We start from the raw sequence: 16,238 nt of genomic DNA on the forward strand, positions 1-16,238 counted from the left end.
TCAGTTTAAATTGAAACATTGGACTATCAATTATTAAAATGTGATTTTTAAAGAGACCAGTAATAGAAAACAATGTTAACTTTCTGACAAGAGTATGTAGCATAATAATTTAATAATAATTCAATAATTTAAGTAATCTACTTCACTTGGTTGCCTTTGTAACCAACCTGTATGTAAATCTTGATCTAATCTTCCCCACCCTGATTTTCTTCAATTTTAATCATTCTTTCTTAACCTGATATATATATATATATATATATATATATATGCATTTTCATTTGTCTATAGACGAAATAATCATAAATGCCCAATAACAGAACCAGGTAGGCTATAGAATCTATTTTATTTAAAAAAACAAACAAAAACAAAAGCAGTCATGCAGTGAGTCAGAAAATTTGCAATGCAAAATAGATCTAGATCTATATATTGAACACGCCTTTGAGATATTCGTTCATTATAGATCTAAATATGTTAACATCTAGATCTAGATAAAATAATAGAAGAAAACACATACGTTTATTTCAAATCAACCGAGCAAAAGGCGAGGGTTGTAATAGTTAACCCTCATCCGACATATTTGTAACCAAGGAAAGCGGCGCTTCTTTGAGCTAGAGTCGCTAGGCAAATCCGAACTCTTCTTCTAAAAGAAATTCCAATAATCATGCTTCTTTTTTATGTCAGTGCTATTTTGAATGAGAGTTAAAGATCTAAAGTCTAGATTGGAGTAAACTCGTCATTTTAGTAGTAGGCTATTAGGCCCTTCAATTTATGCTTTCTCTGATTAAATACGTAAAATTAAGAGTAATAGGCCTTCTTATTTCCTCTTCCTATTTTTTTTTTTGTCTAGAGCTTTGCAAGACTAATTAGTAGTAATTAGATCTGTAACAAAACAAAGTGATCATATACAGGTATATTATTGATTTATTGAGCAAACTTTCAATTATCCTTTACATAAATATGAACGTCTTTTTTTATATTATTTTTCGAGGACGACCCCGAATCTCCATTAAATGCACATTTCTTGTTCCATATGCTAGGACAAGCTTCTACAAGTGCTCCTTCTTCCCTACTACAGCATGGAATGGAAAACTAAAAACTTTACAGATTTCAAGCCACTGATTAACAACATGCATGACTATACATTTAAAAGGGGATACGTGTAGGATGTAATAATTTTTTTTTAAATGTAATGTATAAGACAAAAAATAATGTATACTAAATTAACTTTTCTCAACCTAAATTAAAAAAACACTTTATAATGTGCCCGCCAAACCAAATTCTACCAGTTTTGCGCGCGTTAAAATGTCTAATTGACTCGTTTTACCATATCGTTCTGTTGACGGATTCCAAAACCTTACGATGAATACACCAAATCAAGACATTCTTACATTACTTGTGCCTCGATTGTCACACTTTAATATCGGTCAGTGCCCAACCTCACTTTATTTCACTTCATTTGACCTGCTCTTTATTATTATTATATTTTTTATTAAGATGGATAGTGAGCTGTAATGACGTCAGGAGAATGAGTTTGTCCATCTAAGAAAGCTACAACACACTTAACATATATATGGGGATTCGCCCCGAAATTTCTGAGCTTCCACAGAAGAAGAACGTTACCAACGAAATTTTTTTTGTTTCGGTCCAAAGTTGCTCTAAATTTTAATATACACCCCTTGTTGTTGTTCTCTGATTAAATAAATAAATACTCGTTCTTAGGTAAACTGTATAAAATTATACGATTTCATCTTCTTGGTTCACTGCCCAATTGAAATGATGATGCCTTAGCCACGAGACACTATTGTTCACCCTCAGCCATAGAAATAAACGAATTTTCAATCATCTGCCCCATAGATCGCAAGGCCTGACAAAGGTACTTTACATGGCATGGCAATGTAGATCAAATGGCGTGGATTGATCTTTTAGAGAAAGATGTCATGATGTTTTGTTTTTCAACACAGATGTGTGTGTGTGTGACTGTGAGAAATAGTGGGGGAAGGAGATGTATGGGTTGGCCAGTCTTTTCCCTTATTATTTCTACATGTTTATTTCAGTGGTAAGAAAAAGATTGACTAGGTTAAACATCCGGTCTCATTATTGTTTGGGAAGATTTGACAAGAAGTTGCTCTGCATGGCTCAATGAAGTTGAAGAAGGCACACATGTCCAGATGAGCAAAACTAATTGCTAGGTGAATAAGAAAGAATTAGGACTGAACCACATAAAAGATGTTCTGTGTCAAAGCAACTTTATTTAAGGGTTAAATTATTTGGCCATACAAATTATTATTTCTGATTTTTTAAACATGAAAAAATTGTATACATATAAGTACCATTTAATAATTATTAAATTTAAAAAAAAAAGTGATATTTATAACAAATTTCAGACCCTTAACATGGAAATAAGGTACCAATAACAGGGCTAGAAAGGCCTTAGAGTGGACCCCCCAGGAGCACAAGACGTAGAAGAATCCCAAAAAAGAACATGGCGAAGCAGTGTACTAGATGAAGCCAAGAGGACAGGAAAGAGCTGGGAAGCCATTAAAAAACTAGCAAGAGACTGTGGAGGCCCTATGTTCCATGAAGATGAAACATGGAAATAATTTTTAAATAAACACTTTTCAGGCCAATATTAAACTCTTGTACTGAAATATTTTTCAACTGAAAATGACAACCATAACTTAAAGTGATTTTTTTTTTTTCAATACCGGTACCAGGTATCTGTAAAAATTTTCTTTGATAAAGAACTCTGTTTTGATAAAGGCTTACTTTTAAACCTTAACGTCTATTACATTGGTAAAGTTAAGGTTAAGTGCAGTTTCTGTCATCATTTATAAAGATGATACTTGCACCTTTAGTCCTTCTTAAAGATGTTAGATACATAGCTGAACTTGGTAGAGCCAAGAAAACCCTTAAAACGCATTTCATTAGCAACCATTCAAAACAAAACACTAACTCTGATAGCTATTCTAACCAATCAGATTCATAACCCTTCCACCCACAAGAGGTTACTCTCTCAAGTTTAAGCGTGCCTCAGCCAAATCAAAAGAGCACATTTTATGCAAATTCACATTTTTATTACAAATCTATAAATAGTGGATTGCAATTTCTTATTATAATTAAATCATCAGCAATAATATTCACATGCTATAAACATAACCAATAACAAGTTCAACAAACATATTACAGAGTTCAAATGGAGAATAAATGTCAATTCCTTAAAGTGCATATAATTTAGACCAATCATTACACAAGGTCAAACCAACATGCGACATCACAACTCATGGGCAGTTAAGACCAAAAGCTCAATACCATGTCAAAGGTCTGACATTACAACCCCTGTGATGTGGCAATGAGCTATTGGTGTAAACTACTCGCAGGTTGTGACATCACAGTTCAGTGTTCTATAATGATTGAACTTGATATAATCCTCTAGTTTTGTTTTAGTCCTATTTCTTGCAGCTTTTTGTATATTAGTAGTGATGCAAGTGCATCATTTGCTGCATACAACTTCTGCTCCTCACTCAGTGGTACATCTGACCAATTCCCACATCGAATTTTATGATCCTTATCCAGACGATGTCCTAGCACATTTCTACACAAACCATCAAGGTCCCATCTCTCACTGGTCTTTAAAATTTGTCTAGCTAGAGTTCCAACATCCACCACAGAGCCTCTGTCTAGAGATATTTTTACCCTGACATCAAAATCTCTGGCTAGTTTCCACAAGTCAGATGCTATATTTAAACCAACAAGGATGACACGCTGATCAAGAATTAAATTTTCTAAAGGCTTTGGAAAAGATGACATTGCGCCCACATGAAAAAGGTAGCAAGTTTTGTCTGATAAGCACATCTGTATAAGAGCGGTTTTATCTTCAGAGTTTTTCTGATAAGTCACTGGCCACTCCATATCAAAACCTATGACGGCTTTCTCACAAAGGCCGAGACCTGAAACAATGTCTTGGCACAGGCAGGCACAGTCTGTAAGATAAGCTGTATAAACCAAAGAGCCGCAAAATCTCAGCAGGGGCATTGATAGACTTACAATGTCAACTGGATGTTTGCTTGATGATTGCTGAGAGGATAGAACAGCAGATTTAATATTACCTGCATTAATGTCACCGTCTGCACAAAACAATGTCTTGCTTTTACTAAGATCAGTATTGGAGGATTCTGGTCCATTTTTCTGTTGATAAAGTGTTTCCATCCATTTAGGAAGACATCTCTTTTGTGTAACATTTCCTGACATTTTTGTTCTGAGGTAATGTTTATCTAATTTTTAAAATACTCTGTTGTACTGTATGTCATCAATAGGTCAAATAATTACTTGGCAATCATTATTGTTTGTTCCAACTCTCGCAATGATAATTTCCCTCTGCTTATAGCCATTTTAATAACTTCCTGTTAGAAAAAAAAAATTTAAAAAAAAGGTTAAAACATATAGGCATATATATTATATATATATATAATAATTGGGGAAAGTAAAGGTGGTTGGTCGTTGTGCTGGCCACAAAACACCCTAGGTAACCATGGGCCACAAAAAACGATTACCTTTACATCATCTGCTCCAAAGATCTCAAAGTCTGAAGGGGAAACTTTTCTTTATATCAAATAGTATGACACTTACACATTAAAATCCCAATATCCTACCGATTAAAAGCAAATATACTAATTAAAATTGTCTCAAACTAAAAACAATATATATATATATATATATACCTCTTCAGTATGATTTTTATTAGAATCAAAATCACTTCGTATCCAATATTGTAATTCTTTCCTTCTAGCTTTGTCCTCCACTTTGTAGCTTAAACGCAGAAAGCTGCGATAGAGTTTCAAAACCTCTGATCTCAAAATAAACTGAAATTTAAATAATATTATACAGAAATGTTAAGTAAATAAATAACAAACTAAAACACAACAAATTACTACAGCTTGCTTATATTAATTACCATAAAATCTAACCAACTTTGATTAAAGCAAGTATTTACTGGTTAACATAATAAATATCCTTCACACATTTAGTTAAATTGTAACAACTCTAAAATAAAGTACAGCAGATAGGCAATTATAGAAAATTCAGTGCAGTCAGTGTGAATTGTTGATGCTTTTTTCTCTAAAAAACTACTTGTTTCACCAATAGAACAAAAATATTGTTTTATTAAATTAAAAGCTTGCCTATTATGTAATACCCTAGCATAGAGAGTTTATATGGCTTCTTCTGTCTTGAGATACAATGAATATGCCCAAGTTTATCACTGATTTTGTTTTTTTTTTCTTGAATCTGTGCAGAATCTGGTGTGACTAAACAAGTCGGCAAAGTTTGCCACAGTTCGTGCCTGTTTTAAGGCTTTCTTTCTCATTCTTTTGTTCAACACACAATCTGCCTTCATGCTGTTCAGTCTTGCGCCATTTCCAGCTACATACTTTCAATGATGTCTCTAGTCCTCAGGTCTCCCTAGCAGACATCTCTGTAGATTAGTCTTTGTCATCCCTTGGGTCAGGACTCTCTCCACAAGCTTTGCATAGAGGATGTCCTTAAGAATTCTGGCATGCAAGGGACATATCCTAGCCAATTTGGTTTAAGATAATATTACCTGCATTTGCTCAACCACTTTTTTGGCTTATCTTATTGCTGATGGCTATCCTCTTTGCCAAACAGTTTGATACTCACAGCTCCATGCCGTGAGGAACTATCATGGGCTAGCATTTCCCAGTCATAAGTGTTGATTCCGCTTTTCATGAGGGAGCTTCTGGGAGAATGTTTAAACAAGATATTGTGTGTTCTAATACAAGTTATTGTTTAGCGAGCAAATAGGCCATGTGACACAGGAATAGTACACTATTATGAAGAGATTTTTTTTTTAAAAAAAAAAGCAAAATTTAATATATATATATATTAATATATATATATATATTGTCAATCCTTACTAAATTAATAATTTGAGAGATACTTGATTCATTTGTGTTTGTTAAAACACTAATGATAATAATTAAGACTTATTAAACACTAAAAATCTAGCTTTACCATAAATGTTTCTAGAATCAATATTAATGCTGTTGATTCGGGTTAATCTGACCACATTGGGCCTTGATCACTTTGGTCCTAATAAACAGTGGGTTTGAGACCACACAAACATGTTCTGTATTACAAGTCAAATTTAGTATCTAAAAATTTTTATTGATTCAAATAAGAAAGTAGGCTTATTAACTGGATTCAGATGTATTTCTAGATTAACGACATAACTAACCTGCTTCAATGTTTTATAAGACATCTCTTTAGGTTCAACTCTTTAAAGATTCAATTGATATTTGTGAAGATGACAGTTAAGGTGTCAAATATTCATAAATCTGAAGGCAAAAAAAATAAAAATAAATAAGAGTTGGATTTTTATATGTATACTTAAAAGTAAGTGAGCCAGCTAATTTTTAATTTTAGAGAAATTAAGATTTTAGCTTGTATCATAATGATACAATTATATATATATATATATATATATATATATACACATTTATATATATTATAAGCTCTAATAATCTTCTTTTTTTGAGAGAAAATATGTAAGTAACATTTTTGACACAAAAAAAAATTAATTAAAACTTAGTTTTATTTAAATGTGTTTGGATATTCACTTAACAATAAATAAGTTTGATTCTCAAGTTTTACATTTTGACCCTTCTTTTTTTTTCATTCAGAACTACAATATTTATATTTTTATGTGCAAAGTGTGATCACGCATGAAAAACTTGAAATTAAAGTTATGCATTAGATGGGCTACAAATTAACTTTATTTAATGATGTGACATGGCCTAATCTTAGGTGATCTCTGTGGGTAATCTATTACTATTGAATATAGTCACAACTGAGTGTAATTTCCAAACTTAATTAGACAATGAGTAACAGGTTATACTTATTTGTTGCATAAAAAATTAGATTAAGATTAGTTTGCTCTTATAGCTGTTGTATGTCTGTATGCAAATGTGTTGTCAGAGGTTGAAAAATGTTGTAACCACATTGCCTGAAATATTCTATTTGACAAGATGAGTAAGCCAGTGTCACAACCACTTTAAGTGTCTTACCACTAGACATAGTGCTGCTCACAAGACTAAGGCTGCTTTTATTTATCATTAATGAACATTTTTTATAGATTACAAAGGACTCTTTTTTTTAATTAAAAAGCAACAGTATTCCACAATAGAGAGCACAGTGAAGTTCATTGAGTGACTGCACACAGATGTCTTGATCCTTTGCATGTTCCTTAGAGTAGTGAACATGAAGTGCTGTGAGTGTGGTTTTTGACAATCTTTTTATAAGACTGTTCAAGCTGTGCACAAGTTTGGGTGACACATTGCCATGCCAACAAGTTATTGCATATGTTAGCAGATATTAAAATATTGGAAATTATTCAAGATGTTCTTTTGTACTTCAAAGCTGTTATGTTTATACATGAAAAATAGCTGCAGTGTGATATTCTTAGCCAGTTTTTCAAGACGATCTTTCCATGAAAGCCGGTGCCTGTTGTCTACAATGACACCCATATATCTATATATATGATTTTACTTGATGTATTGCCTTATGTTGTTTCTCTAGAGTTCATGTGCGTCAATAATTTTTTTCCTTCAGAATTTATTATGAGTTCTTTAGTTTCTGTGACATTCAGTTGTAAAAAGTTGTCAATGCACCAGTTTGTAAATTCCTTTATCGAACTTCAATACTAAGTTTGTCTCCTAACCAACTATGGCCGTATCATCAGTGTAAAGAGTACAGTGTACAATACTGGAGTCTAGTAAATAAAGTAGTAAAGTAAATAAAGTAGTGATCTAATCAATGTATGTTATTTAACATATATTTAACATAACTTTTATCTGGCGTTTAATTGACTTTAAGGTGAAATATCAAATTAGCATTATATAGAGTTATCTTAGTAAAGTAAAGGTAAAGTTCCCCTTTCAGACCTTGCGATTTATAGGGCACATGATATATTCTTCGGCCAACAGTTGACTAGAAGGTGTCATGTGGCTAGTACAACAACCAACTACCTTTAGATTCCCCAACAAAGTGGGTGGACACAATGGTGCCCTAAAAATCCAGAAATTCAAAATCCCAGTTTTCACAGATATTCAAACCAGTTAATATTTATTTGTTAAAAGTATTATTTAGTAACACTATTAGTACTTTATAATTATATAGTATAGACTAGATGGATTTAACCTTTATTTTAAACAATGATCTAATGATGTACACAATTCTGAGACATAACTATATTATATATATATATATAGAGAGAGAGAGATTATCATCTAGATCCTCTTTAAATAGTTTTATATTAAATTCTTCCAATTACAATTATATATATATATATATCACCTTCTAAAAAAAATTAGTCTAGAATACTCAGAATAGTCTAGATTCTAGATCTATTCTCTAGTAGTGACTAGGTCTAGTACCAATAGTGATAGTGACTGTAACTACTACTAGCATTTATATAATCAAGATTCAAGTATAATAATAATGTCAATAATGATATAATAATGAGACACTATAGACTAGTATACTGATTATACTCTAGATATTTAAATATTATACTCCTATAATCATAATGAGACACTTGTCACTAGAAATGGATCTATCCCATCTAGATATAATTTTAAAAAGTGTTGTCGTTTTTTGTTTTTTTTTTCCACTAATTAATTCAAATTAATAACTCTTAGCTTAGCCCTTAGGACTAGATCTAGACCTAGTCAAGTCAGTCTAGTCTAGTTTTAGTGTTAGACTTAGACTTTAATTAAGGCTTTAGATCTACTAATCATCTACTAATACTACTAATAATAACTAATAGTAATATTCTATATAGTTAATTATACACGTAAATATATTGATCTAGAATTAGATCTAGATCTAGTCTAGGTCCATATTTTGAATTTAATAAACCATTTCATTTGATTTAATTGTCATTGTTAGCTTTCAATTTAGATTTAGACATAAATTAGGCATTGTAAACCTTAAACTAGATTTAGACTAGACCCCTTTAAAAACTAAAATCAAAAACAGTCATCATGAAATTGCTCTGGCTATTTATCCTAATAATTACTAAATACATACTAGCTGAACACAGAACCAGATCTACCTTAGTCAACACTAAACTTAAAAAAGAAACAACAGTCATAATCAATCATCACACTTTAGATCAAAGCAACTTAAAAAATAACCTAACATACACATCCATAACACTAAAGAAGATTACCCATCACAAATGGAAGTTCTCAATCAGACACAGCAGAAATAAATACCTATCACTGTTAATATTAATAGCAGGAGATGTAGAGTCAAATCCAGGGCCTAGATCTAAAGATAGATGCAACATCTGCAAAAAAGTATGCACCATGAAACAGAAAGCCATTCAATGTGACACCTGCGATGAATGGTACCATGCATCATGTCTCCATATGAATACACCTGTGTATTATGCCTTAGGCAACAAAGATGCATCATGGCACTGTGTACCATGTGGGTTACCTCAGTTTACATCAGGACTGTTTGATTCCTTTGATGCAGACACTTCTAACCCATACAACATCCTAAACACCATCCCAAACCAAACTCACCAACCACTAGCCAGATCCACTCCTGTTAAACCTAAATCTATTAAAATTAATAGAACAGCCTCACTAAACAAACCTACTAAAGAAGTAACACCAAAATACCTTAAAACCTTAGTAATAAATTTTCAAAGCATTAGGAACAAAACAGCAGACTTAGAAATTTTATTAGAATGTGAGAAACCAGACATAATTGCAGGCACAGAAACTTGGCTACATCCTGAAATTTATAATGCAGAAATTTTCAATAGTAATTATGAAATTTTTAGAAAAGATAGGGCTGATAATCATGGAGGAGTTCTTTTAGCAATAAAAAACACTCTTATAGCAGAAGAAATTACCTTACCTAACTCAAAAAATATAGAATCAACATTTTGTAAAATTAATACCACCTCAACATCCCTAATAATAGGCAGCATTTACAGACCACCAAATTCTAGTTTAGAATACATGCAGGAACTATGTAATCAGATTACGACACTTAAAGAGACAAATAAAAATGCAGTTTTTTGGATTATGGGTGATTTCAACCTACCTGATATAAATTGGAAAACACTAACCATAGATAAACACCAAAACCTTAAGGACATAAATGAGCTTTTCATAGAAACTTTACACAACCTAAGTTTAGATCAAATCATTAAAAAGCCAACTAGATTAAACAACACATTAGATCTCTTCTTAACCAACAGACCTGGATTAGTAGTTGATTATGATATTATCCCTGGTCTATCAGACCATGAGATCATAAAAATACACAGTCAGATAAAAGCAGTAGCCAATACAAAACCCAAAAGAAAAATCTTACTCTGGAATAAATGTAACCTAACACAACTACACCAAGCTGCATTAAACTTTCAACAAACATTCTTATTAGAAAAAGACATTAACCAACCAGTCGATGACCTCTGGAATTTCATTAAAAACCATCTTAAAAGCATTATAGAAAATCAAATACCAACTAAATACACATCAAACAAAATAAATAAATGCTGGTTTAATAATAGACTAAAGAAGCTTTGTAAACAGAAGGAAAACCTATATAGAAAATTTAAAGAAACTAATGCAGAAAGAGTTTACAAAAAGTATATAAAAATTAAACACTTAACCCAAAAAGTAAGCAGACAGCTGCAGAGTGAATACATAAACAATGTAATATCTAAAGACAACAACAAAAACCTATGGTCATACATTAAGTCTAAGAAAATGGAAACAACAGGCGTAGCGCCATTAAAAGATGAACATAACATAATACATAATGATAATGAAACTAAAGCAAACATTCTAAACAAATACTTTGCATCAGCATTCTCAGCCCCAGGAGACAAAGACATATTACTGAATTTGAACCAAGTAGACAACATAGAAGATATAGTAGTACAAGAAAATGGAATTCAAAAACTATTAGCCAACACCAAACCAAATAAAGCTTCTGGACCTGATGGTATTCCAGCTAGATTACTCAAAGAACTAAGTAATGAGCTAGCTCCAGTGTTCAAAATACTCTTTCAGGCTTCACTTAACCAGGGCAGAGTACCAAAGGACTGGAAAGAAGCTAATGTCACCCCCCTATTTAAAAAAGGAGAAAAATCTGACCCAGGAAACTACAGACCAGTATCACTTACCAGCATCACATGTAAAATCCTAGAACACATAATATGTAGCAACATCATAAACCACTTAGACAAACATAATGTCCTCACACCATACCAACATGGCTTTAGGAAATATAGATCATGTGAAACACAACTAATAGGACTAATTGATGATTTTTCAAAAGGTTTAGATAATAGTGAACAAATAGATGCTATCTTACTAGATTTTTCTAAGGCTTTTGACAAAGTTCACCACCATAGTTTGCTTAAAAAATTAAAATGTTTCGGCATTAATGGTCCACTGCATCAGTGGATTAAAGACTTTCTGATAGGGAGAGAACAAACTGTAATAATAAATGGCTCTAAATCAATACCGATAACAGTAAACTCAGGTGTACCTCAAGGAACAGTCTTGGGTCCACTACTATTTTTAATTTACATAAATGATTTACCAAATTGCATTACTCCAGGAACAAAAGTCAGATTATTTGCAGACGATTGCATAATATATAGAACAATAAAAACAACACAAGACACAGATATTTTACAAAGAGAATTAGATGAATTACAGAAATGGGAATCAAATTGGAGCATGTCTTTCCACCCAGAAAATGTCAGTTGTTAAGAGTAACAAAAAAACTAAAACAAATTAATTCCACTTATCTTATTCATGGCAAACCAGTAACACAGACTAAAAACGCAAAATACCTAGGTGTTATAATAAATGAAAAACTGTCATGGAATCCACATATTGATGAAACTACAAAAAAATCAAACAAAGCATTAGGATTTATTAAAAGAAATTTCTATAAATCAAATAAGAACATAAAACTAAAATGTTATTTAACCTTGGTTAGGCCAATAATAGAATATGCATCCTCTGTTTGGGACCCCTCAACTCAAGAAAACATTAAGAAACTAGAACAGACACAAAATAGAGCAGTGCGATTCATAACAAACGAATATTCACATTTGACTAGAGTAACACCTTTAGTAAAATCACTAAATTTAGAAAGCCTTCAGGACAGAAGGCTCAAAAGTAAAGTAGCAATAATACATAAAACACTGAACCATAATCTTCAAATACAAAAACAAAATTTAATAAAATACTCTGAAAGACACAAAGATAAAGGCACATTCCTCGTCCCATATGCTAGGACAAATTTGTACAAATACTCGTTCTTCCCTAGTGCTATTAGAGCATGGAATGGGTTGTCTGAGCTAGCCAGGAAAACCAGTGACTTGGCAGAATTTAAGTCATTGGTTAATATGCATGACTAAATGCATGACGCGTAGGACGTAATCATCTTCTTTTTTGAAGTAACGTCTGTATTATATAAGATAAGAAGATAAGATTCCTCCTTTGTAAAGCTAATAATGAAAACTTTTTGTAGTAGGCCTATAACTTTTTATAGTATGACAATGAGTATGGCCTATGAGTATATTAGTAAGTATAACTACTATACTATGACTATAGTTGTCTATAGTTTAACTGACTTAACTACTAGACACTAGTAACTAGATCTAGTAGGCTACTAGATCTAGTATACTAGATATAATAGTACTAATTACTAATATAAGTTAATTATTTAATTATTACAAGTATAAAATAAACGTATTTGCCGTATATAGATAGTATATTAGCATAAATAAGTTTTGGTGACCAGATACCAAAATCATAGATTCCTAGATTTAAATCATTATTTGAGACCGATGACAATGAGAGTAGTGTCTCATCATCACTGTGATATAGAATCTAAGTGATAAGTGTGTCTTTTACCTATACCTCCTATAGCCTGGCCTATAAGACTATGCTTTTACTCTTTTACCTAAGCCAGCAATGGGAGGCTACTCTACTTCTAGATCTATCTGGAATTGGAGATAACTTGAACGCTCAACGAAAAAGAGCACCACTTCCCAACACTTGTTGTTTAGCTACAAAAAGTTAGACTAGATCTAGATCCAGATCTAATATAGTTTTTATATAGTAATATAGATCTATAAAGTCTAGACAGTATAGTCTGGAGTCAAGATCTAGAAATAAATAGATCTAAAGAACATAGATTTCTAGATCTAGTTCTTGGTATGTTTATGTCGCCGTTTCACTAAGAATATTTTGAGACATTTTATGATTTTCATTTGTGTTTTTGAGAGAGATTAATTAAATTTAAGACTAGATATAGAGATCTAGTAGATTGTCTAGATCTATAAGTTCTGAGTCAAGACCCCAATGCCAATTGCCCAATTAAAATTAAGTATTATTAAGAGACGAGATCTATTCTATTTCTATGTAGATCTAGATCTAGAAGTCTAGATTCTAGATCTAAGTCTAAGTGAGTAAGTCTAGATGATAGATAGATCTTGAATCTTGTCTATTCTATTTTCTATTCTAAACTTAAAAGACACTTAAGTCTTTGGTATTAGTTCTACTTCTTTAGCTAGGATTAGTCCCGATTAGATCATTAGGATGATCAACTTCAAGTGCTAGTAATAATAATAATATAATATATTATAATATATATAGATCATCTGCTCAGTCATTAGATCTATAATTATAAATAATATTTAAATTAAAAATTTATTTTTGTATATATTTAAATATTTAGACTATATTAAGTTATATTAATATTAGTAATGAAATTATTATAATTATATATTTATATATTAATAATATTATCATGATATATAATCATCATTAAAATTATATAAATAATAATATATCATGATATATTCAGATATATCATCATCTTGAGTCTAAGTGGATGGCTGCCTGGTCGTGCGGTTTGCTCGCTGGACTGTCGTTCGGATTTATCGACGGTCGAGGGTTCAAACCCTGCCCGCTCCCATCCCCCGTCGTCCTGCGGGAGGTTTGGACTAGGAAGTAAACTATCTTCAACTCTGAAGGAACATCCGAATTATGTAAAACAAACAAACATTTTAAGACTAAGAGTCTTGATCTATAAATTTAAATAGTATTTAGAGTCTAGATCTAGTCTAGTATAGGTAATCATGTAAAAAAGAATCTTTTTAAAAATTAAATCTATTCAAGAGCGCAGAAAATGAATTGAAGACTTTAACAATAATCAATATATTTTAATTTGTAAATTGAATCTAGATCTAGATGATCTAGACTCTTAAATCTATAATCTCATAAAACAAATTCCTACTGTTTGAACAGAATATAAACTAAATAAAGATAATTTAATATCTATTTTTATTAAGCCTTTATTATAGGAAATTAATTTATATCTCTATTAGATTATCTATCCTAGATCTATATATCTATCTATATTCATATCTAGTTTCTGGATTAGATTTTCTATTCTCAGACTAGCATTGGACTAGGAGCAATCACATTGATGACATTGTAACAATTGTTGCTGCTATAAATACTATTTATAATCTTTTTGTTATATATAAGTTTTAAATCTGGACTTTTGGCTTATTTACAGACTTAAAATAAAAATGGTAAGTTATATATATATATATATATAATATTATGTAGATAGATCAGATATATTTTAATATTATAGTATTTTTGTATTTTATAGTCTCTAAAGGTTTTATATCACTTTTTTTTAATATAGTGCTTCCCAAACTTTTTCATTAACGGAACGCTTTGCTTATAAAGCTTATAATAGAGAGATTACTAACTAAAGTAGAATTATTCCAGTAGTTTTTGGAACACCCATTCAGGCCTCGTGGAACCCTATTGTTCAGCATAACACAGTTTGGAAAACACTGACTTAATACAATGTGTGTATGAATTGTGTGGTATCAACATTTTCAAGTTTCTGTAACTTTTCACTGAGATGACCTATTCTATTAGAGTTTTCTGTGTGTGTGTGTGTGAAGAATGATGGATGCCTACAAGCAAGCTACCTTAAATATGGTGCCTTGTTTTAGAAGAGATGCACCAGCATAAATGTCAAAAATGTTGATATAAGCTTTGTAAGAAGGAAATAAAAACTACATGTATGAATCCTATTTATTTCAACTCAAATGAAAGGGTTTAAATGTTGTAATAAATATAAATATACCATTTAGTTGTACTGATCTGAAACTAGGTATAAAACATAAGAGTACTTTTTTAATTAATATTTTTTTATGATAGAGCTCCTTTAACATATCAAAAGACTAAAAGAAATCCCTAAAATGGGCATTAAAATTTATGACAAGTAAATATTAAGTCAATAAGGGTAGCATCATGGATAAATTCAGCAAACTTTGAGACACTCCAGAACAAAAAAGAATGGAAATAATGCATGAAATACTTAAAATGTGACCAGAAAATTGTTTTATATGCCATGACAATCACTTTTAATAACTTTTTTGTTTTTGTATATATATGCCAAGTCAACATGGTTTCCTTCATTGTTAACCATTAAAGTCACTGATTTCACCTTAGCCTGTTGCATATTGGGGTACCACACATAATCTGTTGACTGGTTTTCTCCATTCCTCTCCCTTTTTTGCTTTGACTAGAATGTTTTTCATTGAAAGACTTGTTCATTCTTTGGTGTTGTTTTTCCATCACATTCTCTGTCTGCCTCTTCTTTGTTTACTTGGTACTGTTCCCTTCAGGAAAGTCTATGCAAGACTTGAGGACCTCATGATATGGCCATGCCATAATAAGTATAACTAGAATGTTTTTCGTTGATAGACTTGTTCATTCTTTGGTGTTGTTTTTCCATCACATTCTCTGTCTGCCTCTTCTTCGTTTACCTGGTACTGTTCCATTCAGGAAAGTCTATGCAAGACTTGAGAACCTCATGATATGGCCATGCAGCTTAAATTTGCATTTTCTAACTGTGGTTAGCAAGTCATCTTGGGGCTCAATAGCCATTGTGACTTAGTTTAATTGAAATCTATAGTTGACAGATTAACACCCCGATAATTATACTGTCTGAAAATCTTTTTTATTTTTTTTAAAGAAGCATCTGTAAAGTCAAAGATAAGATCTGCTTCTGAGTATACTAAATGTTAGACACTAAATGTTAGATAGCGTTTTAAAAAATTCAAAGATAAAATCAAGCAATAAAAA

The 16,238-nt window shown here is 31.5% G+C and overlaps 4 protein-coding genes across 13 annotated transcripts in view; 1 reads left to right on the top strand and 3 right to left on the bottom strand.

Annotated features, from left to right (window-relative positions):
• LOC106057602 (dynein axonemal heavy chain 1-like) overlaps positions 1 to 649 on the bottom strand; it is a 57,776-nt gene extending 57,127 nt beyond the window's left edge. For 2 of the 3 annotated variants that reach the window (XM_013214854.2, XM_013214852.2), the window contains exon 1: positions 515 to 649. The gene's annotated coding sequence lies outside the window, so the exon portion shown is untranslated. Of the gene's footprint in view, positions 1 to 167; positions 236 to 514 lie in introns of all 3 variants that reach the window. The other variant, XM_013214853.2, reaches the window with a different exon arrangement.
• A 1,609-nt stretch (positions 650 to 2,258) lies between these two features.
• LOC106057603 (bifunctional 3'-5' exonuclease/ATP-dependent helicase WRN-like) lies at positions 2,259 to 4,248 on the bottom strand. Its single transcript, XM_013214855.2, has one exon. It carries the CDS (start codon positions 4,246 to 4,248, stop codon positions 3,430 to 3,432), a length of 819 nt encoding a protein of 272 aa, XP_013070309.1. The 3' UTR covers positions 2,259 to 3,429.
• A 13-nt stretch (positions 4,249 to 4,261) lies between these two features.
• LOC106057604 (LYR motif-containing protein 2-like) lies at positions 4,262 to 13,042 on the bottom strand. Of its 5 annotated transcripts, none has more exons than XM_056032064.1 (4): positions 13,024 to 13,042; positions 6,251 to 6,350; positions 4,719 to 4,859; positions 4,262 to 4,400 (listed from the first exon to the last, which is right to left on the bottom strand). In XM_056032064.1, exons 2-4 carry the CDS (start codon positions 6,272 to 6,274, stop codon positions 4,323 to 4,325), a joined length of 243 nt encoding a protein of 80 aa, XP_055888039.1. In that variant the 5' UTR covers positions 6,275 to 6,350; positions 13,024 to 13,042; the 3' UTR covers positions 4,262 to 4,322. The 5 variants fall into 5 exon arrangements, with proteins under 5 accessions (XP_055888039.1, XP_055888038.1, XP_055888037.1 ...); XM_056032063.1 differs by lacking the exon at positions 13,024 to 13,042 and adding an exon at positions 12,866 to 12,934; XM_056032062.1 differs by lacking the exon at positions 13,024 to 13,042 and adding an exon at positions 5,674 to 5,749.
• A 108-nt stretch (positions 13,043 to 13,150) lies between these two features.
• The window catches only part of LOC106053384 (cytochrome b5 reductase 4-like), a 50,049-nt gene continuing 46,961 nt past the window's right edge, over positions 13,151 to 16,238 (top strand). For 2 of the 4 annotated variants that reach the window (XM_056032056.1, XM_056032057.1), the window contains exons 1-2: positions 13,151 to 13,277; positions 14,616 to 14,662. The gene's annotated coding sequence lies outside the window, so the exon portion shown is untranslated. Of the gene's footprint in view, positions 13,278 to 14,512; positions 14,663 to 16,238 lie in introns of those variants that run through there. The other 2 variants (XM_056032059.1, XM_056032055.1) reach the window with 2 other exon arrangements.

The sequence above is a fragment of the Biomphalaria glabrata genome, chromosome 6 (genome assembly GCF_947242115.1).
Source record: "Biomphalaria glabrata chromosome 6, xgBioGlab47.1, whole genome shotgun sequence".
Lineage (NCBI taxonomy): Eukaryota > Metazoa > Mollusca > Gastropoda > Planorbidae > Biomphalaria > Biomphalaria glabrata.

What these genes read in the sequence shown, in the direction of transcription:
- LOC106057603 (XM_013214855.2), bottom strand. Translation starts at nt 4,248, where the DNA reads ATGTCAGGAAATGTTACACAAAAGAGATGTCTTCCTAAATGGATGGAA.
- LOC106057604 (XM_056032062.1), bottom strand. Translation starts at nt 5,742, where the DNA reads ATGAAAAGCGGAATCAACACTTATGACTGGGAAATGCTAGCCCATGAT. An exon ending in GTTCCTCACGGCATGGAGCT is followed by an intron (nt 4,860 to 5,673) that starts GTGAGTATCAAA and finishes TTTAAATTTCAG; the next exon opens with TTTATTTTGAGATCAGAGGT. An exon ending in ATAAAAATCATACTGAAGAG is followed by an intron (nt 4,401 to 4,718) that starts GTATATATATAT and finishes TTTTTCTAACAG; the next exon opens with GAAGTTATTAAAATGGCTAT.